Genomic DNA, 19672 nt, shown 5'->3' on the forward strand with positions numbered 1-19672 from the left:
GTGATGGGTTTAAACATGTTTATGAGATCTCAACCCAACCCCTCTACCTCTAACCAATGTAGAAAAGACAACATATTTCTCTGTGACTGCCTTCTTATATTGCTTTGATATTTTCTAAAAGTCATATAAGTCATATAATTAAAACATGTCATGTTACAGATAAATTTCAATTTTTGTTTCAATCTGATGATTTTTTTAATTCAACTCTTTAGATCTCAATTTATTCATCATGTTTGAACATTTTGATATTATACAAGTACCTTATCATGAACATTACATAACTCTTTCATTTGGTATATAAAGTTTTAACATGACAGGTTCTATATGAGGTATCAATTTTGTTTCAATGGGATAATTATTTGTTAAATAATTATCTATGGACTTAAATATTAGCAATAATTATTAATCACTTTTGATTGATTCATTATTTTATACTCATTATCAAAATTTTACTTCCAACCAAAGACCTTATGCACAATGGCCCATCCAGGAGGAGGATTCCAAGGGTTGGAATGTCCTTTTTTGGCCAATCAATGCATATGGCTGGACACATATAATTGGACCCTCCCCCCTTTCTTTTAAATACCTGAAACTGCCCCTGACATTATCATATAATGTCTGTATGACACCATCATAGAATACCTTAACTTAAAACACTTAAATATATTGTTCACATTTCAACAGGTCTTTATTTAACCATCAAAATACATTTTACTTTGCTATTTTTTCTTTTGTGAACAATTACCCATTTAAGTACTCCTATATTGGAGAAACATTCGCCTAAGACACACAGTCGGTTTACTCAAATATACACATGCCATGATTACAAAGTAGTTCAATGAATCCTGTCATTGTTCATTCTAATTACATTGAAAAATGAAAAAAGTGAAACTGTACACACACTGTACAATGTTGACTAGACCTCTTTTCGAAAATGTTTTATACAATTTCTCCGTTAATTTAATTTTTTTTTATTTTCTTTTAAATTACTACGCATTTTCCCGCGTAAATGTCATTCTTCACAAAATGGCTAAACGTAAATTGGACATGGATTCGCTAACTGGGTATTTACACAATGTCTCGACAGTTACTTTATCAGCAAATGGTAAAACAAAGTACTTTACAGGAACTTTTCAAATGACCAAAACAGATACCAAGAGACTTGTTTGTTTTGCACCTGATAAGCATGAAAAATTCGTCTCCGCTGCAACAATGAATTCACCAGTAAAATTGACAGGTGCAACTTTAAGCCCTGGCCGTTCTGGCCAAGTTGACGTGATTTGCAACAAATCAACAACACTGCAAGTGGCAATGAATGAATTAGCATTCAAGAAGACAAAGATACAAACAAATGACGAATCCGAACCAAAAGATTTAATCAACTTGTCCGAGAACATGACCGTAAGTATTTATTATATATTCATCAAGATTAAAGATCATCATGAGCAAATCAACAAAATGTAAAGTTTTTTTTACTAAATTTTATCATGATATTTAAATTAATGGGGAGAGGAGGTTTGGCACAGAATCGGTCTAGTACAGAATTGCTTACACAAGCACTTGTCTTTTCTTCTTTACAGTAAATTAAATCTTTGTATTTATATAGGAATTTCTTCTTACACAAATGCCTGTAGTCCTAATCCAGAAAACAACCGGCTAGTATGTCCTGTGACAAATGCATTGATCAACTCAATCAAAATTACAACCCCCTGAACACTCCCACTAAATCCACATTATGCCCTTGTTATGTACATGTATTAAACAAATTACAAACTTTGAACTAATAATGTTACACTTTTGTTCAATGTCACAATACCCAGATACATGTTATCGCTAATCCTGGCTGACCCAGCCGCTTCAACTTTCGACACAAACAACGATCACTTTTCCATTTTGGTGTCATATATTTTGTTCTATGACAATAAAAATTTTACAGAAACCTGCGTGTTCTAGAAATGACGAACAAATAACCATAAGGTGTATTGCACCAAGTACAGTTGTGAATCTCTGTGTCAATTTGGTCTTATGTGCATAGTTTTCTCATTCGCAATCATACCACATCTTCTTTTTTATATTAAGGTATTCTCTGAATGCATGGAAACACATTTTTACAAGTCTTGAATTGTTATTGCCATATTTAGTTCTCACGACAAAACATGTTCACCTAATTGCTATCATGATTATCTGATGGCATATTGAAATGCAGCTTTTTCATTGACAACTTCAATTTGAAATATTAACCTGTGATTTCTTCAACGTAAGGCGTCAAACAAACAAAAAAATATCATAGCCTTTCAAGACGTCATAATTATTTGGACTAAGGAGAACCCAATTATTTATAATAAAAACTAAGCATTCTCAACCGTTGAGTCAAAATCAGGCTTATTTGAAATACCATTTTGTTTCTAAATTATAGTTGTCTACAACAAAGTAAAAAATACCAGAGGAACACTCAAACTTGAAGATTAAAGATAAACTGACAACGCCATACATTAAAACCACAACAAAACAAACAAATATATAAAAATGAATAAAACACAAGATACAAACTAAAAAATAACCACCATGAACTCCACTATTAACTGGCGCTGATCTCAGGTACTCTGAAAGGTTAAGCAAATCCTGCTCTACAAACATGTATGGAAAACCTCATGTACAAATGTAACATTTCAATTTTTTATTTGCTCTTAATCCAAACTATGTTCAACTTATATTTTGATACTCTTTTTTCCAGGCCACAATTTATGTCAAAATTGTCAAATTTATAGAGGAAGAAATGACAATTCCAACAAAATATGGGATGAAACAAAGAAGACAAGCAATCTGTGCTGACAACACTGCCTGCAAAAAAATGTCCTTGTGGGGACCTTCCATTGCTGAGGTAGAGGAAGGCAAATATTACAAGATAAAAAATGTCATTTCCAATAACTTCAATGATGAAATGTGGATCAATACCTGTGCCACCACCAAGATCACAGAGATAGACAATTATGGTCAAGTTATGATGGATCATTCCTTGCTGCTTAATGAACTAAAACAAATCAGTATTGGACAAATAACTGTCACTAAATCAACAAAATGCAGTAACCAAAAATGCATGAAGGCCATTGAGGTAACCAGTGCTGACCCAACAATCAAATGTGACGCCTGCAAAATGAAGCAGAGAGTGCAAAATCTTCACAAATCAACCAAAGCAGTCATAAACACAACAGACAACATTTCTTACACAATCTTTGAACCCCAGTTAAAGTCTTTCCTAGAAGCAGAATCTCAACAGGACCTCATAGAGGATTGTGACAGTCTAGAGGATTACATACTGGATGTCAACAACTTTTCAGTAGAAATCAACCAAAATAACAACATTCTGTCATTTGCCAGATGTGCCATTTGAAATTTCCATGATTCAAGACATTTTTAGTTCCTAATTATTTTTTGTTTTTTCTCCATGTATATTAATAGAAAACAATATACAAAATTTTATTTTAGATTGAATTACATGAACATGACAAACAGAGCTTTTGTCAATATCAATTATTTTACTTCTGCCAATTGCACAATATTGTACCACAGTGGTTGTTTGTGTCAATTGTTTATTGCTCTTAGAATTAATACATTTAAAAACTATTATTGTCAAAAGATAGTTTACGATGGACAAATTTTTGTTGTTACTTATTCTGAAGAAGTCTACAATATTAGAGCATAAAAACTAGGTTATGAAACATTTTTGAATAAAAACTGCAATGAATGCGTATACCATAAACTTCTTTTAATACAGACCATCAAGAATGTTTTGATTGTTGTTACTTATTCTTAAATGATAAAAAATTAAAAAATTTAATCTACTTATTGCATCATACATGTATGTACAATGTACATCATACAAAAGTTGACATTTCTACCTCATTATTACATTATCATTACTTTTCATGCCAATCATATGCATTCTTACTAATAAAAAATATAAAAATTTTCCCAGGTCTGCATGTATCTCAGGAAATTCAATAATGTTCTGTACCTAACTATTGTTTTTTAATCAAAATTTAATTAACCTTAATCCAAACCATGTTCACACTGCCCATAGGAGACATCTTATGTGTACACAAGAATTATTTACATCTTTGAAATCATGCTAATCAATTGTTAAAAGTTTATTAAATTCTATATTGAAAAATTAATTAATAGCTAGAAATGTTTCTAGAATAAACGTTGTATTTTTTTATCATCGATATACAAAATTTCAATTCAACTTGTTTCAAACTTGTTTAAACCTCAATGTGAACATGGCCTTATACATTTCTACATGTATACATGCAATTTACTTGGTCTAATATATATGTAGACTATACTTGTGTATGTAAAAAAACTTTGGCCTAATATATATGAAGATTTTAATTGTGAAAATGTACATATTCAGTCTGCGACGTTAACCACTAGCCCGATGCCCCAGACTAGTAATTTTCAGCTCGGACTAGTAAATTTTATTTATCGCTAGCCCGACCGGACTAGTAAGAAATATAACGTCCTTTCTATGTTATTTGAAATTTGAACATATTGGAAGTTAAAATTGACAAGTAACGAAGTCTAAACTATCGAGATCGATAATTGTACATTTCCCTAGGAAGTGAAACAGAAACGAAAACCAGTCGCAATAGTTCCGGTAACTCGATCTGTCTTATAACCAGTAGAAAGTGGACCAACACGGACACATTAAATTTTCTAATAATGACGGCAATTGTTTATAAACGAAAAGACTAACAAGTTTTCCCCCGATTAATTATATATCTTTAATGTTATAAAAATGTTCTAGTTTACTTCACATCATCGATAAAGTTATTAAAATAGATTTATGTCATTATGAGTTATCTTAACAACATCGTGTTGGTACACTTCGATATTTTTGGTAATTAGAAAGACCGGAGAACGTAAACATTCTTCAATGTACCGACGGGGCAAAGCCAGGAAAGGCTATAAAACGAAAGAGATCAAATGATGACGTTTCTGAACAAGCAAAAAATCCGAGGTAACCAGGACCAGAGGGTTTCGGATCTCCTGTAGTTGGAAGAATAACCGTCATCCTTAATAAATAAACTCATACTACAACAACCTGTTGATGGATAAGTTGAGATATATTGATGATAAAAGTAAATTAAATTTGAATAAAGGACTTGATCCAAATCTATTGATCAAACCTTACCTCTCTAACTCAAACTTTAAATTTAGAAAATTAATTACAAAACTTAGAATCAGTGACCATACATTTATTAATTGAAAAAGGAAGGCATTTTCAAATTCCTCACTTTGCAAAAAATTCAAAGTACTAGATGATGAAAAACATTTATTAATAAATTGTTCTTACAATTCAAATATTAGACTAACATATTTTAATTGCATTAACAGAGAAAATAATTCATTTGCTAATCTCACTGACAATGACATATTTATAAATATACTTTAACTTTTAACCCAAGTGAAAAAACTATTATCCTTTATAAAAAAGTCAATGGAACTGAGGACAGGGGACCCTTTAATATTTACCTGAATTTGTATATATATATATTGAGTTACTTAGTTATTGTCTTTATTTATTTTTGTTGTTATATGTCACAAACTGTAAAGTTTATATGGCAATAAAACTTTGAATTGAACTGAATTCCTAATGTTTTGAATGTACTGCAAAGAAAATAACAAAACCAATTTTGCTATTTAAAGGGATGTTTAAATTAAAACTGAAGCAATTATTAAAAGACTATGAGGAATAAAAAAAAACTATAAATTACTTGGAAACTCTGACATTGTTTTTGTTATGAACTTATGATGACTAAAAATAAATAGTGTAGGAAGTTTTCCTTGTTTAATAATTTTATGCAAATGTAAAATCCTTAAAATTAGCTAAACAAAAATAATTTTCAACCAGCTTAAACCCTTTCAGGTGTGCTTAAAATGCAGGATTTTGTATCTAACATTTCAAAATTTTTTTGGGGGGGGCACGCTTTGCGACCCTCACCGGTGTCGGACTAGTGGAAATTATTCAGGACTAGTAAATTTAAATAATTACTAGTCCACTGGACTAGTACCTTCAAAAGTTTTTGGTGCAGACTGCATATTTTTAAGTTTTACTTTATTTTTAGCTCACCTGGCCTAAAAGGCCAAGTGAGCTTTTCTCATCACTTGGCGTCCGGCGTCCGTCGTCGTCCGTCGTCCGTCGTCGTCCGTCGTCCGTCGTCGTCCGTCGTCGTCGTTAACTTTTACAAAAATCTTCTTCTCTGAAACTACTGGGCCAAATTAAACCAAACTTGGCCACAATCATCATTTGGGTATCTAGTTTAAAAAATGTGTCCGGTGACCCGGCCAACCATCCAAGATGGCCGCCATGGCTAAAAATAGAACATAGGGGTAAAATGCAGTTTTTGGCTCATAACTCAAAAACCAAAGCATTTAGAGCAAATCTGACAGGGTAGAATTGTTAAACAGGTGAAGATCTATCTGCCCTGCAATTTTCAGATGAATCGGATAACCCGTTGTTGGGTTGCTGCCCCTGAATTAGTAATTTTAAGGAAATTTTGCTGTTTTTGGTTATTATCTTGAATATTATTATAGATAGAGATAAACAGTAAACAGCAATAATGTTCAGCAAAGTAAGATTTACAAATAAGTCAAATGACTGAAATGGTCAGTTGACCCCTTTAGGAGTTATTGCCCTTTATAGTCAATTTTTAACCATTTTTCGTAAATCTTAGTAATATTTTACAAAAATCTTCTCCTCTGAAACTACTGGGCCAAATTAATCCAAACTTGGCCACAATCATCTTTAGGGTTAGTAGTTTGAAAAATGTGTCCGGTGACCCAGCCATCCAAACAAGATGGCCGCCATGGCTAAAAATAGAACATGGGGTAAAATGCAGTTTTTGGCTTATAACTCAAAACCCAAAGCATTTAGAGCAAATCTGACATGAGGTAAAATTGTTTATCAGTTCAAGATCTATCTGCCCTGAAATTTTCAGATGAATTGGACAACCTGTTGTGGGGTTGCTGGCCCTGAATTAGTAATTTTAAGGAAATTTTGATGTTTTTGGTTATTATCTTGAATATTATTATAGATAGAGATAAACTATAAACACCAATAATGTTCAGCAAAGTAAGATTTACAAATAAGTCAACGTGAGTAAAATGGTCAGTTGACCCCTTTAGGAGTTATTGCCCATTATAGTCAATTTTTAACCATTTTTCGTAAATCTTACTAATCTTTTACAAAAATCTTCTCCTCTGAAACTACTTGGCCAAATTAATCCAAACTTGGCCACAATCATCTTTTGGGTTAGTAGTTTGAAAAATGTGTCCAGTGACCCGGCCATCCAAACAAAATGGCCGCCATGGCTAAAGATAGAACATGGGGTAAAATGCAGTTTTTGGCTTATAACTCAAAACCCAAAGCATTTAGAGCAAATCTGACAGGGGTAAAATTGTTTATCAGGTCAACATTTATCTGCTCTGAAATTTTTAGATGAAACGGACAACCCGTTGTTGGGTTGCTGACCCTGAATTGTTAGTTTTAAGGAAATTTTGCTGTTTTTGGTCATTATCTTGAATATTATTATTGATAGAGATAAACTGTAAACAACAATAATGTTCAGCAAAGTAAGATTTACTAATAAGTCAACATGACCGAAATGGTCAGTTGACCACTAGTGTGGATCTAGCCGTCGATAGCAGCCGGCGCTAATATTCATGAGGCCAGCCTTCAATAATATTCATGAGCCGTCAATAATATTCATGAGATGACTTGCGTTCGAAGAAGTGTTGTTAGAAACTATGAACGATAATTATAATTAAATAACGTTCCTATTTATATTTGATATTACTTCAAATAGGCATGTCAATGGGTGTCTTCTTCGAGGTCCGCGTTTATTGAATCAACTTTGGGTCTTCTTCAAGGTCTGCGTCTTTAAACAACATTGTAAATGTAATAAAAACAATGTAAATGCCTCCATAAATATAAAACAAAGAAATGGTCTTTTAACATTCTGTGATTAGAGAAGTAATGTAAACTAAAGCAATAACAAGTTTTAAAAAAAATATAATTAAATATAGAAATTAATTACAACAAACAAATAAAGTAAAGAACAGTTCTTATTAAAATTTTGTGATAATTAAATCAATATAAGCTACAATAAATTTAAAAAATTGATTAAATATAGAAATTTAGGAATGACAGAGAATTGATGGTAATTTGTTCGTTGTCTACAAATATAGTCCAATCATGAAACTAAAACATACAATATTACGACAGTATTTTCTATTTAAACATATCAGAAAAATAGAAACATAGTTAATTGCAGAAATAAAAATAACAGAAAAATAACAACTGTCAATTACTATTTCAATGACATATGATTCTTCAAAATTATGGAGACCAATCTGAGTCATTATTAACAATTCATATTATTGCCTCTAAAATGGCCCATAGCACTTATGCCCTAGACCCGTACGAGTTAGTCAGGAGAGAATAAGGGGGTACCCTGGTATATCACAAATTCGAAAATGAACTATTGCCGGCTGGCCAAACGAAGAGATTCTCCACGTGGGCAATGGTATCAGACGAAGAGGTACTTATTGCCTTTAAAATGGCCCATAGCACTTATACTCTAGACCCGTACGGGTTTGTTAGTAGAGGGTTCAAAGGGGGGACATGGTATCCGGTTTACAACGAATTCTTACTGAACTATTGCCGGCTGGCCAAACTAAGAGATTCTCCACATTGACCATCATACCAGAGGTAGAGGTTGGTATTGCCTCTAACATGGCCTATAGCACTTATGCCCTAGACCCGTACGAGTTTGTCAGTAGAGGGTTCAAAGGGGGGGATATGGAATCCAAGATACAACGAATTCGATCTGAAATATTGCCGGCTGGCCAAACTAAGAGATTCTCCACACCGACCATTATACCAGAGGTAGAGGTTGGTATTGTCTCTAAAATGGCCCATAGCACTTATGCCCTAGACCCGTACGAGTTAGTCAGAAAAGGATAAAGGGGGGGGGGGGGGTACCCTGGTATATCACAAATTCGAAAATGAACTATTGCCGGCTGGACAAACGAAGAGATTCTCCACGTGGGCAATGATACCAGAGGAAGAGGTACTTATTGCCTTTAAAATGGCCCATAGCACTTATACCCTAGACCCGTACGAGTTTGTCAGTAGAGAGTTCAAAGGGGGGATATGGAATCGGAGATACAACGAATTCGAACTGAACTATTGCCGGCTGGCCAAACTAAGAGATTCTCCACACCGACCATTATACCAGAGGTAGAGGTTGGTATTGCCTCTAAAATGGCCCATAACACTTATGCCCTAGACCCGTAAGAGATAGTATGAAAAGGATAAGGGGGTTACCCTGGTATATCACAAATTCGAAAATGAACTATTGCCGGCTGGCCAAACGAAGAGATTCTCCACGTGGGCAATGATACCAGCGGAAGAGGTACTTATTGCCTTTAAAATGGCCTATAGCACTTATACCCTAGACCCGTACGAGTTTGTCAGTAGAGGGTTCAAAGGGGCGATATGGAATCCAAGATACAACGAATTCGAACTGAACTATATCCGGCTGGCCAAACTAAGAAATTCTCCACACCGACCATTATACCAGAGGTAGAGGTTGGTATTGCCTCTAAAATGGCTTATAGCACTTATGCCCTAGACCCGTACGAGTTAGTCAGAAAAGGATAAGGGGGGGTACCCTGGTATATCACAAATTCGAAAATGAACTATTGCCGGCTGGCCAAACGAAGAGATTCTCCACGTGGGCAATGATACCAGCGGAAGAGGTACTTATTGCCTTTAAAATGGCCCATAGCACTTATACCCTAGACCCGTACGAGTTTGTCAGTAGAGGGTTCAAAGGGGGGATATGGAATCCAAGATACAACAAATTCGAACTGAACTATTGCCGGCTGGCCAAACTTAGAGATTCTCCACAACGACCATTATACCAGAGGTAGAGGTTGGTATTGCCTTTAAAATGGCCCATAACACTTATGCCCTAGACCCGTAAGAGATAGTCAGAAAAGGATAAGGTGGTACCCTGGTATATCACAAATTCGAAAATGAACTATTGCCGGCTGGCCAAACGAAGAGATTCTCCACGTGGGCAATGACACCAGAGGAAGAGGTATGTTTTGCCTTTTAAAATGGCCCATAGCACTTATACCCTAGACCCGTACGAGTTTGTCAGTAGAGGGTTCAAAGGGGGGATATGGAATCCAAGATACAACGAATTCGAACTTAACTATTGCCGGCTGGCCAAACTAAGAGATTCTTCACACCGAACATTATACCAGAGGTAGAGGTTGGTATTGCCTCTAAAATGGCTCATAGCACTTATGCCCTAGACCCGTACGAGTTAGTCAGAAAAGGATAAGGGGGGGGGTACCCTGGTATATCACAAATTCGAAAATGAACTATTGCCGGCTGGCCAAACGAAGAGATTCTCCACACCGACCATTATACCAGAGGTAGAGGTTGGTATTGCCTCTAAAATGGCCCATAACACTTATGCCCTAGACCCGTAAGAGATAGTATGAAAAGGATAAGGGGGTTACCCTAGTATATCACAAATTCGAAAATGAACTATTGCCGGCTGGACAAACGAAGAGATTCTCCACGTGGGCAATGATACCAGCGGAAGAGGTACTTATTGCCTTTAAAATGGCCTATAGCACTTATACCCTAGACCCGTACGAGTTTGTCAGTAGAGGGTTCAAAGGGGGGATATGGAATCCAAGATACAACGAATTCGAACTGAACTATTGCCGGCTGGCCAAACTAAAAGATTCTCCACACCGACCATTATACCAGAGGTACAGGTTGGTATTGCCTCTAAAATGGCCTATAGCACTTATGCCCTAGACCCGTACGAGTTAGTCAGAAAAGGATAAGGGGGGGTACCCTGGTATATCACAAATTCGAAAATGAACTATTGCCGGCTGGCCAAACGAAGAGATTCTCCACGTGGGCAATGATACCAGAGGAAGAGGTACTTATTGCCTTTAAAATGGCCCATACAAATTATACCCTAGACCCGTACGAGTTTGTCAGTAGAGGGTTCAAAGGGGGGATATGGTATCCCGGATACAACGAATTCGAGCTGAACTATTGCCGGCTGGCCAAACTAAGAGATTCTCCACATCGACCATTATACCAGAGGTAGAGGTTGGTATTGGCCCTAAAATGGCCCATAGCACTTATGCCCTAGACCCGTACGAGTTAGTCAGAAAAGGATAAAGGGGGTACCCTGGTATATCACAAATTCGAAAATAAACTATTGCCGGCTGGCCAAACGAAGAGATTCTCCACGTGGGCAATGATACCAGAGGAAGAGGTACTTATTGCCTTTAAAATGGCCCATACAAATTATACCCTAGACCCGTACGAGTTTGTCAGTAGAGGGTTCAAAGGGGGGATATGGTATCCCGGATACAACGAATTCGAACTGAACTATTGCCGGCTGGCCAAACTAAGAGATTCTCCACATCGACCATTATACCAGAGGTAGAGGTTGGTATTGGCCCTAAAATGGCCCATAGCACTTATGCCCTAGACCCGTACGAGTTAGTCAGAAAAGGATAAGGGGGGTACCCTGGTATATCACAAATTCGAAAATGAACTATTGCTGGCTGGCCAAACGAAGAGATTCTCCACGTGGGCAATGATACCAGAGGAAGAGGTACTTATTGCCTTTAAAATGGCCCACAGCACTTATACCCTAGTCCCGTACGAGTTTTTCAGTAGAGGGTTCAAAGGGGGGATATGGTATCCCGGATACAACGAATTCGAACTGAACTATTGCCGGCTGGCCAAACGAAGAGATTCTCCACACCGACCATTATACCAGAGGTAGAGGTTGGTATTGTCTCTAAAATGGCCCATAACACTTATGCCCTAGACCCGTAAGAGATAGTATGAAAAGGATAAGGGGGTTACCCTAGTATATCACAAATTCGAAAATGAACTATTGCCGGCTGGACAAACGAAGAGATTCTCCACGTGGGCAATGATACCAGCGGAAGATGTACTTATTGCCTTTAAAATGGCCTATAGCACTTATACCCTAGACCCGTACGAGTTTGTCAGTAGAGATTTCAAAGGGGGGATATGGAATCCAAGATACAACGAATTCGAACTGAACTATTGCCGGCTGGCCAAACTAAAAGATTCTCCACACCGACCATTATACCAGAGGTACAGGTTGGTATTGCCTCTAAAATGGCCTATAGCACTTATGCCCTAGACCCGTACGAGTTAGTCAGAAAAGGATAAGGGGGGGGTACCCTGGTATATCACAAATTCGAAAATGAACTATTGCCGGCTGGCCAAACGAAGAGATTCTCCACGTGGGCAATGATACCAGAGAAAGAGGTACTTATTGCCTTTAAAATGGCCCATATAAATTATACCCTAGACCCGTACGAGTTTGTCAGTAGAGGGTTCAAATGGGGGATATGGTATCCTGGATACAACGAATTCGAGCTGAACTATTGCCGGCTGGCCAAACTAAGAGATTCTCCACATCGACCATTATACCAGAGGTAGAGGTTGGTATTGGCCCTAAAATGGCCCATAGCACTTATGCCCTAGACCCGTACGAGTTAGTCAGAAAAGGATAAAGGGGGTACCCTGGTATATCACAAATTCGAAAATAAACTATTGCCGGCTGGCCAAACGAAGAGATTCTCCACGTGGGCAATGATACCAGAGGAAGAGGTACTTATTGCCTTTAAAATGGCCCATACAAATTATACCCTAGACCCGTACGAGTTTGTCAGTAGAGGGTTCAAAGGGGGGATATGGTATCCCGGATACAACGAATTCGAACTGAACTATTGCCGGCTGGCCAAACTAAGAGATTCTCCACATCGACCATTATACCAGAGGTAGACGTTGGTATTGGCCCTAAAATGGCCCATAGCACTTATGCCCTAGACCCGTACGAGTTAGTCAGAAAAGGATAAGGGGGGTACCCTGGTATATCACAAATTCGAAAATGAACTATTGCCGGCTGGCCAAACGAAGAGATTCTCCACGTGGGCAATGATACCAGAGGAAGAGGTACTTATTGCCTTTAAAATGGCCCACAGCACTTATACCCTAGTCCCGTATGAGTTTTTCAGTAGAGGGTTCAAAGGGGGGGATATGGTATCCCGGATACAACGAATTCGAACTGAACTATTGCCGGCTGGCCAAACTAAGAGATTCTCCACATCGACAATTATACCAGAGGTAGAGGTTGGTATTGCCTCTAAAATGGCCCATAGCACTTATGCCCTAGACCCGTACGAGTTAGTCAGAAAAGGATAAGGGGGGTACCCTGGTATATCACAAATTCGAAAATGAACTAGTGCCGGCTGGCCAAACGAAGAAATTCTCCACGTGGGCAATGATACCAGCGGAAGAGGTACTTATTGCCTTTAAAATGGCCCATAGCACTTATACCCTAGACCCGTACGAGTTTGTCAGTAGAGGGTTCAAAGGGGGATATGGAATCCAAGATACAACGAATTCGAATTCAACTATTGCCGGCTGGCCAAACTAAGAGATTCTCCACACCGACCATTATACCAGAGGTAGAGGTTGGTATTGCCTCTAAAATGGCCCAGAGCACTTATGCCCTAGACCCGTACGAGTTAGTCAGAAAAGGATACGGGGGGGGGGATACCCTGGTATATCACAAATTCGAAAATGAACTATTGCCGGCTGGCCAAACGAAGAGATTCTCCACGCGGGCAATGATACCAGAGGAAGAGGTACTTTTTGCCTTTAAAATGGCCCATAGCACTTATACCCTAGACCCGTACGAGTTTGTCAGTAGAGGGTTCAAAATGGGGATATGGAATCCAAGATACAACGAATTCAAACTGAACTATTGCCGGCTGGCCAAACTAAGAGATTCTTCACACCGACCATTATACCAGAGGTAGAGGTTGGTATTGCCTCTAAAATGGCCCATAGCACTTATGCCCTAGACCCGTAAGAGTCAGTCAGAAAAGGATAAGGGGGGGGGGGGTACCCTGGTATATCACAAATTCGAACATGAACTTTTGCCGGCTGGCCAAACGAAGAGATTACCACGTGGGCAATGATACCAGAGGAAGAGGTACTTATTGCTTTTAAAATGGCCCAGAGCACTTATACCCTAGACCCGTACAAGTTTGTCAGTAGAGTGTTCAAAGGGGGATATGGAATCCAAGATACAAAGAGTTCGAATTGAACTATTGCCGGCTGGCTAAACGAAGAGATTCTCCACACCGACCATTATACCAGAGGTAGAAGTTGGTATTGCCTCTAAAATGGCCCATAGCACTTATGCCCTAGACCCGTACGAGTTAGTCAGAAAAGGATAAAATGGGGTACCCTGGTATATCACAAATTCGAAAATAAACTATTGCCGGCTGGCCAAACGAAGAGATTCTCCACGTGGGCAATGAAACCAGAGGAAGAGGTACTTATTGCCTTTAAAATGGCCCAGAGCACTTATACCCTAGACCCGTACAAGTTTGTCAGTAGAGTGTTCAAAGGGGGATATGGAATCCAAGATACAAAGAGTTCGAATTGAACTATTGCCGGCTGGCTAAACGAAGAGATTCTCCACGTGAGTAATGATACCAGAGGAAGAGGTACTTATTGCCTTTAAAATGGCTCATAGCACTTATACCCTAGACCCGTACGAGTTTGTCAGTAGAGGGTTCAAAGGGGGATATGGAATCCAAGATACAACGAATTCGAACTGAACTATTGCCAGCTGGCCAAACTAAGAAATTCTCCACACCGACCATTATACCAGAGGTAGAGGTTGGTATTGCCTCTAAAATGCCCCATAGCACTTATGCCCTAGACCCGTACGAGTTAGTCAGAAAAGGATAAGGGGGTACCCTGGTATATCACAAATTCGAAAATGAACTATTGCCGGCTGGCCAAACGAAGAGATTCTCCACGTGGGCAATGATACCAGCGGAAGAGGTACTTATTGCCTTTAAAATGGCCCATAGCACTTATACCCTAGACCCGTACGAGTTTGTCAGTAGAGGGTTCAAAGGGGGGATATGGAATCCAAGATACAACGAATTCGAACTGAACTATTGCCGGCTGGCCAAACTAAGAGATTCTCCACACCGACCATTATACCAGAGGTAGAGGTTGGTATTGCCTCTAAAATGGCCTATAGCACTTATGCCCTAGACCCGTACGAGTTAGTCAGAAAAGGATAAGGGGGGTACCCTGGTATATCACAAATTCGAAAATGAACTATTGCCGGCTGGCCAAACGAAGAGATTCTCCACGTGGGCAATGATACCAGAGGAAGAGGTACTTATTGCCTTTAAAATGGACCATAGCACTTATACCCTAGACCCGTACTAGTTTGTCCGTAGCGTGTTCAAAGGGGGGATATGGAATCCAAGATACAAAGAGTTCGAACTGAACTATTGCCGGCTGGCCAAAATAAGAGATTCTCCACACCGACCATTATACCAGAGGTAGAGGTTGGTATTGCCTCTAAAATGGCCCATAGCACTTATGCCCTAGACCCGTACGAGTTAGTCAGAAAAGGATAAGGGGGGGCGTACCCTGGTATATCACAAATTCGAAAATGAACTATTGCCGGCTGGCCAAACGAAGAGATTGTCCACGTGGGCAATGATACCAGAGGAAGAGGTACTTATTGCCTTTAAAATGGCCCATAGCACTTATACCCTAGTCCCGTACGAGTTTGTCAGTAGAGGGTTCAAAGGGGGGAAATGGTATCCCGGATACAACGAATTCGAACTGAACTATTGCCGGCTGGCCAAACTAAGAGATTCTCCACATCGACAATTATACCAGAGGTAGAGGTTGGTATTGCCTCTTAAATGGCCCATAGGACTTATGCCCTAGACCCGTACGAGTTAGTCAGAAAAGGATAAAGGGGGGGGGGGTACTCTGGTATATCACAAATTCGAAAATGAACTATTGCCGGCTGGCCAAACGAAGAGATTCTCCACGTGGGCAATGATACCAGAGGAAGAGGAACTTATTTCCTTTAAAATGGCCCATACAAATTATACCCTAGACCCGTACGAGTTTGTCAGTAGAGGGTTCAAAGGAGGGATATGGTATCCCGGATACAACGAATTCGAACTCAACTATTGCCGGCTGGCCAAACTAAGAGATTCTCCACATCGACCATTATACCAGAGGTAGAGGTTGGTATTGGCCTTAAAATGGCCCATAGCTCTTATGCCCTAGACCCGTACGAGTTAGTCAGAAAAGGATAAGGGGGGTACCCTGGTATATCACAAATTCGAAAATGAACTATTGCCGGCTGGCCAAACGAAGAGATTCTCCAAGTGGGCAATGATACCAGAGGAAGAGGAACTTATTGCCTTTAAAATGGCCCATAGCACTTATACCCTAGTCCCGTACGAGTTTGTCAGTAGAGGGTTCAAAGGGAGGAATGGTATCCCGGATACAACGAATTCGAACTGAACTATTGCCGGCTGGCCAAACTAAGAGATTCTCCACATCGACAATTATACCAGAGGTAGAGGTTGGTATTGCCTCTAAAATGGCCCATAGGACTTATGCCCTAGACCCGTACGAGTTAGTCAGAAAAGGATAAGGGGGGGGGTGGGTACTCTGGTATATCACAAATTCGAAAATGAACTATTGCTGGCTGGCCAAACGAAGAGATTCTCCACGTGGGCAATGATACCAGAGGAAGAGGTACTCATTGCCTTTAAAATGGCCCAGAGCACTTATACCCTAGTCCCGTACGAGTTTGTCAGTAGAGGGTTCAAAGGGGGGAAATGGTATCCCGGATACAACGAATTCGAACTGAACTATTGCCGGCTGGCCAAACTAAGAGATTCTCCACATCGAACATTATACCAGAGGTAGAGGTTGGTATTGCCTCTTAAATGGCCCATAGGACTTATGCCCTAGACCCGTACGAGTTAGTCAGAAAAGGATAAAGGGGGGGGTACTCTGGTATATCACAAATTCGAAAATGAACTATTGCCGGCTGGCCAAACGAAGAGATTCTCCACGTGGGCAATGATACCAGAGGAAGAGGTACTTATTTCCTTTAAAATGGCCCATACAAATTATACCCTAGACCCGTACGAGTTTGTCAGTAGAGGGTTCAAAGGAGGGATATGGTATCCCGGATACAACGAATTCGAACTCAACTATTGCCGGCTGGCCAAACTAAGAGATTCTCCACATCGACCATTATACCAGAGGTAGAGGTTGGTATTGGCCTTAAAATGGCCCATAGCACTTATGCCCTAGACCCGTACGAGTTAGTCAGAAAAGGATAAGGGGGGTACCCTGGTATATCACAAATTCGAAAATGAACTATTGCCGGCTGGCCAAACGAAGAGATTCTCCAAGTGGGCAATGATACCAGAGGAAGAGGAACTTATTGCCTTAAAAATGGCCCATAGCACTTATACCCTAGTCCCGTACGAGTTTGTCAGTAGAGGGTTCAAAGGGGGGAATGGTATCCCGGATACAACGAATTCGAACTGAACTATTGCCGGCTGGCCAAACTAAGAGATTCTCCACATCGACAATTATACCAGAGGTAGAGGTTGGTATTGCCTCTAAAATGGCCCATAGGACTTATGCCCTAGACCCGTACGAGTTAGTCAGAAAAGGATAAGGGGGGGTGGGTACTCTGGTATATCACAAATTCGAAAATGAACTATTGCTGGCTGGCCAAACGAAGAGATTCTCCACGTGGGCAATGATACCAGAGGAAGAGGTACTCATTGCCTTTAAAATGGCCCATAGCACTTATACCCTAGTCCCGTACGAGTTTGTCAGTAGAGGGTTCAAAGGGGGGAAATGGTATCCCGGATACAACGAATTCGAACTGAACTATTGCCGGCTGGCCAAACTAAGAGATTCTCCACATCGAACATTATACCAGAGGTAGAGGTTGGTATTGCCTCTAAAATGCCCCATAGCACTTATGCCCTAGACCCGTACGAGTTAGTCAGAAAAGGATAAGGGGGGGTACCCTAGTATATCACAAATTCGAAAATGAACTATTGCCGGCTGGCCAAACGAAGAGATTCTCCACGTGGGCAATGATACCAGAGGAAGAGGTACTTATTGCCTTTAAAATGGCCCATAGCACTTATACCCTAGACCCGTACGAGTTTGTCAGTAGAGGGTTCAAAGGGGGGATATGGTATCCCGGATAGAACGAATTCGAACTGAACTATTGCCGGCTGGCCAAACTAAGAGATTCTCCACATCGACCATTAGTCCAGAGGTAGATGTTGGTATTGCCTCTAAAATGGCCCAGAGCACTTATGCCCTAGACCCGTACGAGTTAGTCAGAAAAGGATAAGGGGGGGGGGGTACCCTGGTATATCACAAATTCGAAAATGAACTATTGCCGGCTGGCCAAACGAAGAGATTCTCCACGTGGGCAATGATACCAGAGGAAGAGGTACTTATTGCCTTTAAAATGGCCCATAGCACTTATACCCTAGACCCGTACGAGTTTGTCAGTAGAGGGTTCAAAGGGGGCATATGGTATCCCGGATACAACGAATTCGAACTGAACTATTGCCGGCTGGCCAAACTAAGAGATTCTCCACATCGACCATTATACCAGAGGTAGAGGTTGGTATTGCCTCTAAAATGGCCCAGAGCACTAATGCCCTAGACCCGTACGAGTTAGTCAGGAAAGGATAAGGGGGGGGGGGGTACCCTGGTATACCACAAATTCGAAAATGAACTATTGCCGGCTGGCCAAACGAAAAGATTCTCCACGTGGGCAATGATACCAGAGGAAGAGGTACTTATTGCCTTTAAAATGGCTCAGAGCATTTATACCCTACACCCGTACGATTTTGTCAGTAAAGGGTTAATAGGGGGAATATGGTGTCACGGTATACAACGAATTCGATCTGAATTATTGCCGGCTGGCCAAACTATGAGATTCTCCACGTAGGCCATTATACCAGTGGTAGAGGTAGAAATTTCCTCTAAAATGGCCCAGAACAATCATGCCCTAGACCTGTGCAAATTTGTCAGCAGACGGTTTAAAGGGGGATATAGTATCCCGGTGTACAACGAAGTCAAAATGAAATATTGCCAGCTGACCGACTAAGATAATCTAAACGTGGACCATATTAGCAGAGGTAGAGGTAGCCATTGCCTTTAAGATGGGCCATAGCACTAACCCTGATTGCGTTGTCAAACATATCAGATGTATGGAATAATGTTGCCTCGAAAATTACCCATGGTTCTTATGTCCTAGACCCGTACCTGTTGAACAGCAAAGGGAAGTACTCTTGTATGTCACAAAGACCAAACTAAGAGTTTCTCCTTGTGGGCTAACAAAAAGATTAGCGGAGGTGTTTTCTCTAAAAAGGCCCATGTATCGTATATCATAGATCCGTACGTATTGGTAGGAAAAGGGTAAGGGAAGTACTCTTGTATATCAAAATATTCAAACATACTTTTACTTGCTGGTCATTTTAAAGGTAATTAGTACCTTAACCTCTGTATCATGGTCCACGAGGAGAATCTTTTGGTTTGACAAGTCGTCAATAGTTCAATTCGACTTTGAGATATATAAAGGTGCCCATCTTTCTCTTTGCTGACTAGGTCGTACGGTCTAGG

At 39.7% G+C, this 19672-nt stretch overlaps 1 protein-coding gene across 2 annotated transcripts; it reads left to right on the forward strand.

Annotated features, from left to right (window-relative positions):
* The first annotated feature begins 289 nt into the window (after positions 1-289).
* LOC143056811 (uncharacterized) lies at positions 290-4405 on the forward strand. 2 transcript variants are annotated; one of them, XM_076229974.1, is made up of 2 exons: positions 290-1401; positions 2735-4405. In XM_076229974.1, the coding sequence occupies exons 1-2, from the start codon at positions 877-879 to the stop codon at positions 3389-3391; spliced, it is 1182 nt and encodes a 393-aa protein (XP_076086089.1). In that variant the 5' UTR covers positions 290-876; the 3' UTR covers positions 3392-4405. The 2 variants fall into 2 exon arrangements, with proteins under 2 accessions (XP_076086089.1, XP_076086091.1); XM_076229976.1 differs by lacking the exon at positions 290-1401 and having other exon boundaries at positions 1412-4405.
* The last annotated feature ends 15267 nt before the right edge of the window (positions 4406-19672 follow it).

This window comes from Mytilus galloprovincialis, chromosome 13 (assembly GCF_965363235.1).
Source record: "Mytilus galloprovincialis chromosome 13, xbMytGall1.hap1.1, whole genome shotgun sequence".
NCBI lineage: Eukaryota > Metazoa > Mollusca > Bivalvia > Mytilida > Mytilidae > Mytilus > Mytilus galloprovincialis.

Coding starts and splice junctions, on each gene's coding strand:
- LOC143056811 (XM_076229974.1), top strand. CDS start 877: ATGAAAAAAGTGAAACTGTACACACACTGTACAATGTTGACTAGACCT. Junction 1,402..2,734: donor ACTTGTCCGAGAACATGACC/GTAAGTATTTAT, acceptor TCTTTTTTCCAG/GCCACAATTTATGTCAAAAT.